At 36.4% G+C, this 9,033-nt stretch overlaps 1 protein-coding gene across 1 annotated transcript; it reads left to right on the top strand.

The window, feature by feature from the left end:
- The first annotated feature begins 1,953 nt into the window (after positions 1-1,953).
- LOC142621333 (3-ketoacyl-CoA synthase 12-like) lies at positions 1,954-5,359 on the top strand. Its single transcript, XM_075794651.1, has 2 exons — positions 1,954-3,505; positions 5,026-5,359. Exon 1 carries the CDS (start codon positions 2,109-2,111, stop codon positions 3,498-3,500), a length of 1,392 nt encoding a protein of 463 aa, XP_075650766.1. The 5' UTR covers positions 1,954-2,108; the 3' UTR covers positions 3,501-3,505; positions 5,026-5,359.
- The last annotated feature ends 3,674 nt before the right edge of the window (positions 5,360-9,033 follow it).

The following is a 9,033-nucleotide window of genomic DNA, read 5'->3' as shown; positions in this document are numbered from 1 at the left end:
AGTATAAAATATTAATATCTCTTTTACAATTGAGTTACAGTGCGGTTCTACATTTAGAATTGCTCTTTAGCACAATTGTATTTTTTTTTACAATACTTACCTTTTACAACATTCAATGGAGGGAGCATTTTGGGCTGATTGGATTCTTTATGCTTAATTTGGAATTTAACCCTTCCATTGCTGATGCTCTAAGAGTTTTGGTTTAAGTCGATATTAACTCTCTTGGAGACAATTACACTAAGAAGAAGTTTAAATTGAAAGACATCTTCACTTATGCATTGAAGAGTGTCAATTAAATTTGTCAGTGAGAGAGTATAGTACAACCTAGTGGAAGTGGAAGAGTACTGTTATCTCTTCAGCAGAGATACAGTGGAAGAAACAATAGAAAAGCAAGTGGAAAATATTTGTTGTGATTTTGCCAGTCTTTCGTTAGAAATTTTCTTGACCGAGAGACTATTGAGAGTTTTTATTTGACGATTTTTAGTGTTTCATTAGGCACTTTCACAACTGAGTGGCAAGAGAAATTAGGCAGGACTGTGATTTCTCTGCAGAATTTAATGCTGAGAGTTTTGCCACATAGTATTTAAAAGTTTGTAGACGTTGGGAAATAGTTTTCAACTATTTTCTAACAGCTATAACACTTCATTTGTGACTTTTCATGGTTTATTTATACTGTTAAAACTCTAATTATTAAAAGAAACATCGGTTTTTCTTATATGAAAATAAATAATTTAAGAAACACTAGAAATTTTGTGGGTTTCTCCAAAATTGTTATTTTTAAGATCAATATGTTTAGTTATATTTTATGGACAAATATATAATAACCCTTTCACAATATTTAGAAAAAATAGTCTATGGACAATTTCCATCCTAGGGATGTAGATGTTATATTTGAATCAAGTAGATTCTCATTTGTTTAGCAAAAAAAAAAAACAAAAGTACACTCATTTATTATCTCAGCTCTCTTCATGTTTATCTACTTGTCCAATACAAATTACCATATAACTAGAGCAAGGGGTACATTTAACCATTCAAATCATTTTTGTAAAAGAAAATTATGACATGTATAATAATACGCGCACTTTTGCACACATAAAAAAAGAAAAGAAAAAAAGAATTGAAATCATGACTTTCAATTTGAAAAATCACGATTTCCGTTCTTTTTTTTTTCGGGTGTGTAAAAGTATATGTATTAGTAAGTGTGTAATATACACTACTTTTTTGCTATTGGTACATACTCTAGAGGATAGGGCTTATGCGAGTGAGAAGGATTCAAGTATATTACTGTAAGGTAACAAAAGAGGGGAAACCGGGAAAGTGGTTGGCTCTCACTTTCAAATCGTTTAATTCGTTTGGGTGAGGTGGTGGGGCTTGAGATTTATGAGCCATTAATTATTACGGATGCATGATGTAATGGACTGTTGATGTTTCAGTTTATCGCTATCTAGTCCAAGATTCAAATCAATGTAGTTGACTCTTCCAATACCTAAAATAAGAAAAGAAAAACACGCTTGTAATCTTGGGTCTTCCTGCTCAACGTCAAAATTAATGCAAGCTCAACGTCAAATTAGATATCTAGGGCTACATTTTCCCACTAGTGGTATTTGATCTTCCAATGGATTGTAGGGACAATGGTTGTGGAAGTGTATCCTTATTCGCGTACTCAAATAAATAAATAAATATATATGTGTATATATATATATATATATATATATATATATATAAATTAAGTTTTTTACTCACGAGTTTCTTTACATATATGAACCTGACTTGTTTTACTGTTAAGTCTAGATTTAGGCAAAAATTTAACTAATTTTTGAAATAAATAAAATTAAACAAGTTTTTTCTTAAACCAAAACCGAATTATGCCCTAGGTTTATTCCTATTACATATTGATACCAAAGTGGAGGCAAATCAGTTCGTTGGGAGTTGAGTGATTAAAATGGGTCTTAAGCATTTTCACATGTCCACCTCACATAGTCTCACACATTGTTCCTATAAGTATTAATCCTCATCTGGATAATCATCTAACAAAGCCTTACTTAGAAGTAACAAAGTTACAAAACCTCCCATAGTCCTACATCTCTCTCTCTCTCTCTCTCTCTCTCATGGAGCTTCTAATTTTACTCTGTGCTCTCCCTATCTTCTATTTCTTGCTCATGATAGGGAAGCGGGTTTATGCAAGAGGAGACCAAGAATGTTACATTCTTGACTACCAGTGCTATAAGCCCACCAATGACAGAATGATAGACACTGAATTCTGTCATGAGATCATCAAGAGGACCAAGGAACTTGGTCTTCCAGAGTTGAAGTTCCTCCTACAAGCCACTGTGAGCTCCGGCATTGGTGAGAAAACCTATGCACCAAAAATCGTGTTTGAGGGCAGGGAACAGAATCCCACTGTTCTTGATGGGGTCTTTGAGATGGAAGAGTTTTTCCATGACAGTGTTGAAAAGCTCTTAGCCAAGACAGGCATTCGTCCCTCAGAAATTGATGTGCTTCTGGTTAATGTGTCCATGCTCACCACGGTTCCTTCTTTAGCCGCTCGGCTTATCAACCATTACAAAATGAGAGATGACATCAAAGTCTATAATCTCACTGGGATGGGCTGCAGTGCTAGCCTTATCTCAGTTGATGTAGTCAGAAACATCTTTAAATCCAACAAGAACTTGTATGCTCTTGTTGTCACTACGGAGTCTATGGCTCCAAATTGGTATGCAGGTACTGATAGATCAATGTTGCTTTGCAATTGTTTGTTCCGGATCGGTGGGTGTGCAATCCTTTTGACTAACAAAAGGGCCTTAAAACACAAAGCCATGCTCAAATTAAATTGTCTACTTAGGACACACCATGGGTCTAGAGACGAGTCATATAATTGTTGCATTCAAAAAGAAGATGAGCAAGGGAGGTTAGGTTTTCACCTAGGCAAGAATCTCCCTAAAGTTGGTACAGTAGCTTTAGTTGATCACCTGAAAGAGATAGCACCTAAGATTTTACCAATGAGTGAATTACTTAGGTTTATGGTCAAGTTCCTTGTCCGAAAAATGAGTAAAACCTCCAGTGTAGCTGGTGGGAAAACAAAACCTGTAATCAACTTTAAGACTGGGGTTGATCATTTTTGCCTCCATGCGGGTGGGAGGGCAGTCATAGATGGGGTCAAATTGAGCTTGGGTCTTAGTGAATATGATATAGAGCCTTCAAGGATGACCATGCACCGTTTTGGTAACACTTCAGCTTCTAGTCTTTGGTATGTTCTTGGGTACATGGAAGCCAAGAAAAGGCTCAAAAAGGGTGATAAAGTGTGGATGATAAGCTTGGGTGCTGGCTTTGAATGCAACAGTGGTTTGTGGGAGGTGACGAGGAATTTGGATTTGGATGATGCAAATGCATGGAAGGACTGCATTGAAGGGTACCCACCTGTAACCTTGGTCAACCCTTTCATGGAGAAGTTTGGTTGGATCAACCAGGAGGACCCAGCCACCTTCAAACGCCCAGATTAAAACAGGTTAAAACACTTTTGACTATGCCTATCTTCTCAAAGTTTTGTTTCTTACAGTATTTTCAATCATGTTTCTGTGATATATATATATATATATGTATATATAAGAGAAAAGTTAAGGGAAGTTTTAAAAGTATTAGTTAAAAAAATATTTTTAAAAACTCTTTATAAAAAAAAGGTAAATATTTTTTTTGATAGTTTTTTATATGTTGAATGAAATTATAGTCAAAACGTTTTTAAAATAGTTTATTAACAAATACTTTTAGAGCACTCATTAATCGGATCTATATATGAATAAGGGAGGTTCTTTTGGTACAACTATAATGCTAGTAAGTATCACACACTTGTGGGTTTCAGTATATTTAATTAGTAAAGTCTTTAATGGTTGAATAAGAAATCTTAAATTCAATTCCCTCTTACACCAAAAACTGATTGGTGTCTTGGTTTAATAATAAATAGTTATTATTAAAAGTGGACGTCATAGATTGAAACTCTCTTTCTCTAAAAAAAAATACCCTTGTATTTTCTCTCTCAAAAAAAAAAAGTACCACACACTTGCTATAACCATTTATTTAAAAGATTGTGATTAATTACTAGTCACTATCACATAAATCCTCTATTTTATTTCCTTCTGTTCATAATGTTACGTAGAATAATTGTGATAAAATGTACGTAAAACTATTTGGCAGAAGCATTATTGATAACTATAAGAAGGTTCTTATTAGGGTTGAAATCTTGGCGGATTTCATCATCCAATAAGGGTGTTGCTTCTAAGTTCTAACATGATAAGAGTCTGTCACGTGTTTAAGGGCTATCATTTTCTAGTTTACTTTTTCGTACCTTCAGGATTGATAGCAACACTGCTTTTTTTAAGTTTGAAATAATTATGAAAATTTTGATTTAGACCCCAAAGTTATTATGCAACAGATTAAACAAATTAAGTATTTAAGCCAGTTAACGAATTATGTGAATTTGATTAGCACATGTTAATTACCATGAGCATGCAATATCACCGTATGAAAAACTATAAACAGTAAACTAATCAACACAAGATATGACGAGGAAGTGAAAAATATATGGTTGGATGCATCTAAAGGAAAAACTACTAAAATAAGAAATTCACTAAATAGAATCAAAATTTACAATTTGGAATAAACCCTTATTCCTAAACTCTATCTTATAGAAAACTTACTGCTGTGACCCCACAATCAACTCCAAGCTGCTTGGCCTCTTCTATTATGAATACTTTCCATAAACCATGTCCATGACTCCAAAAACCACTTGTTAATGGTTTAATCCGTGTCAATCTGGGCAATTGGTAAGTAGGCTTACCTCGTCATGGAGGCTTTACTGGTAATATAGCTTCGGAGTTATGGACAATTAGGGATGACTTGTCTCTGGAATGGGACTTGGGATACCAAAATATTATATTAGAAATTAGACTCCTAGCAAATATAAAAATATATTATACTTCTTATCATTTTTCATCTTCTTCTTCAATTAATACCTTAATTTCTGATTTGCAGGACTATTCTAGCTAGGCCCTAGCACATTCTCAAAAAAAAAAAGAAAAGAAGCTAGGCCCTAGCAGATTTATTGATATAGCACATTACCATGAAGCTACACATGTGCTGATAGCTAGGTTAACTATCTTTGGGAACTTCTAATAAACAGGAGTTTGTCATTGGACATGCTCTCCATATATGTATTTTGTATATTTATGAAAAGTCCAGGGTTTACAAAAACCTTAGACTAACATAAACATGTATTTTCAATTATTTTTCTTTTATATTTAAAAGATTCTATGTACTGGATATCTGAAAAAATTTCTCAGATATGATATTAAGCTTTTATTTATCATGTATCCTGCCTCTTACAATTTTTTTTATTTGGGATTTCAAGCCAAAAATGATTGATTTTGGACTAAGTAGCAAAATGATGATTAGTGACATGAGTACATGCAATATAAACAAATGACAATTGACAATGCGAACACATTGTTACAATTCATATTTTACCCTACTAGCTAGGTACTTCTAGCTAGTCTTCTACCCTTTATTCCTCTTTTCTTCTTATTCATCGCTGCTCCCAATTTTTTTTATTAAAGACATTTTCTTTGTTTAGAAGATAACAATGTATCTTGTTATTCATTTTCTTTTATTTTTTTTGATAAGATTGTTATTCATTTTCATTGCTACTAGGAAGCCTCTGGTAATAATTTTAGCTTAGCCATCTTCTTCATTTGAATTTTTTTTAATATTTCAATTAAAGTTTGAAATTACGATTTTTTATTAATTTATAATGTTGAAACTAAAAAAAATGTCACTTCACGGCTTGTGGATTAGATAATAGGATGAGACCAAATGTGTGGTAGTCTACAAATAGGTAATATATATATATATATATATATATATATATATATATATATATATATATATAGGATTTTACTAACGTGTGTCATGAATGCAGACAATAGTATATTATTTTTAGAAAAAATTTTATAGCAAATTGTAAAAGTTTTACAAATTTTTAATTTTCCATAAAATATTTTCCAAAATGAATAGTTTAGTGTGTGCCCTAAGGGCACACATTAACCGGACCCACATATATATATATATATATATATATATATATATATATATATATGGATTTTATATATAAAGGGAACCACGTGAGGTGTATCTAAATTAAATTTCTACCTTGAACACGTGAGGTGAAAAACTACCTAATTTGCTAGTCTTCCATTACCTATAAGAAAGGACTAAAGTGAGAAATATAAGGGCTAAAGGAAAGGTCGGCATTTCATTATCAAAAAACAAGTCTGCCATTATTCATAAAAAATAAAAATAAAAAAAGGGGTAAAAGAGTGAAAAAATGGCCAAAAAGAGCAAATATAATAATAAAAAATTGAAAAGCTGAAAAGTGAGCGATGACATGAACACGTGAAGGAAGTTAATGGTCCATAGAAGTTGCCCATGAAATGATCGGTTGAGATTTTCCCAATTTCTCTATAAATTAAAGAGTCTCCAGCAGCCAAAAAAAAAAAAAAAAGAAAAAGAAAAAGAAAAGAAGAAGCACGCACACAGCAAAACACATAAAAAAAAAAAAAGAAAGAAAGAAGAGAGCCACATACAAAGGTAGAGGGCAACAAGCAAATGAGAAACATATAGTATTAGCAGGAGATTTTATCAGTCTCTTTTTCTCTAAATCTCTACCTCTTCATTTTTGAAGAGGATAAAAGTATGAGACGGATCTTTCTTTAAGAAGAACAACGGAGTTTGGTCGACGGATTGATACCGCAAGGATACATATCGGACGGATCCAACATTTGGTATCCGTCCAGTATGATTAGTTGTCATAAATTCTTAATTGTACGTCACACGATATGTTTGACGTGACTTTGCTTAATCTCCACACAAGCGTGCACACCTGGAGTTCTTGCGTTACACGTTTGACCATAATAAAAAGACTCTTATATGGAAAAGAGCTCAAGAAGGAATGAAGAGTAAAAAGAAGTATTATCCTAAAAGGAAAATGATTCCTGACCAAGGCAGGAATGATAACCTTACACCAATATAAATACCCCAGAAACCCTAGCATCAAGGTACGCATAATTATCTCGACTCTGGCACTCTAGGGTTGTAAAAAAAGACTCTAACTTGACCTTCGGAGGGTTTTTGGCCGGCACCACACCGGTGCTCTCCTTTAGGTCCTCTATTTTCTTTTTGCAGGTGTTGCTTTGGTTTGAGGAGTTCTTGCATCTTACTGGTGATTTTTTCGGCATCATCAGTTGGTGCCGTCTGTGGGAAATCGATTATTCAGCCTTTGCTCTATTCCTAAGACAAAAAGTTGCATGGTACTCACTCGATCGATGGCAACGAATAACAATCAAGGCGACGAACCGCACGCCATAGCTCTAGAGAGGCAAGTCCAAATGCTTGCAGCGGCGGTTGAGCGCCTCACCAAGCAGATTCATGATTTAGAAGGACAATTGCGACAAAGGAATGCACACCTAAGTGCACCGGAGGAAGACCAGGAGGGTGCTAGTCCGGAAGGAAGGAACGCGGAAGGGCCTGAGGGTAGCAACGCTCCGACTAGACCGGAGCGGTAAGAGACCAACCGACCATCCGTCTCGGACACCTTGCCGACTCACATAGCTGCTGAGATGCAGGAGATGAGGGAACGTATGGATGTGATGATGAACGCCCTTAGAGGACGAGTATCCAGTGACCTGGACGACCTAGTCCATAGAACGGATTCGCCTTTCACAACGCTCGTGAATTCATGCCCCCTTCTTCCAAAGTTTCGCATGTCTCACGTGGAGAATTACGATGGATCAAAGGACCCATTGGATCACTTGGAATCTTTCAGAACCCTAATGCATCTTCAGGGTGTACCGGATGAAATCATGTGCAGGGCTTTTCTCACCACTTTGAAAGGGCCTGCGTGGGACTGGTACAGTAGGCTGACGCCTAATTCCATCAGCACTTTTAAGGAATTAGGCGCACAGTTCGTATCACACTTTATCGGGAGTCACCGGCATAAGAAGTCTACTGCGTGTCTATTGAATATTAAGCAACGAGAAGACGAGACATTAAGATCATACATAGCCCACTTTAACAAGGAAGCCCTCTCGATAGACGAGGCAGATGACAAGATACTTGTGGCAGCATTCACAAACGGGCTACGAAAGGGTAAGTTCTTGTTCTCCCTATACAAGAATGACCCAAAGACTATGTCCGATGTGTTTTACAGGGCGACGAAGTATATGAACGCAGAGGATGCCTTACTAGCCCGAGAGGACAAGCCCAGAAAGAGGGAAAGACAGGAAGATGCACAACCAGACAAAGGACGAAAAATGGTAAGAACCAGAGAACGACGAGAAGATCGACGACCCAAACCGCCTTCGGGAAGATTTATGAGCTTCACCCCCCTTACAGCCTCAATTGACCAAGTGTTAATGCAGATCAAAGATGAAGGAACCTTGACGTTCCCATGCAAGCTGAAAGGAGATCCGAACAAGAGACCAAGAGATAGATACTGCCATTTTCATGGCGATCATGGCCACGATACGACGGACTGTTATGACTTGAAGCAACAAATTGAGGCCCTCATCAGGCAAGGAAGGTTGCAGAGGTTCGTGAGGAAGGAGAGAATGGATCAACTCCAGGAGCAGAATCCCCGACGGGAAAACGAGCGTCTTAGGCCACTTGTAGGAGATATACGGATGATTGTAGGGGGCAATACTTCTGTAGGGTCATCCAAAAAAGCCAGAAAGACCTACTTGCGTATAGTTCAAAGCGTCCAGACGACAGGTACCTCGCCAAAAGCAACACGGCAAGATAGCCCTAGGATCGGGTTTTCGAAAGAAGATGCGCGACGCCTTCACCACCCACATGACGACGCACTTGTGGTTAGCATACGGGCAGGGGACTACAACATGCATCGAGTTTTGGTGGACAACGGAAGCTCAGCAGATATCCTCTATTACCCTGCATTCCAGCAAATGGGGATTGCAAAAGAACGACTGGTCC

The sequence above is a fragment of the Castanea sativa genome, chromosome 12 (assembly GCF_040712315.1).
Source record: "Castanea sativa cultivar Marrone di Chiusa Pesio chromosome 12, ASM4071231v1".
Classification (NCBI taxonomy): Eukaryota; Viridiplantae; Streptophyta; class Magnoliopsida; order Fagales; family Fagaceae; genus Castanea; species Castanea sativa.
This window is presented reverse-complemented; position numbering and strand designations above follow the sequence as displayed.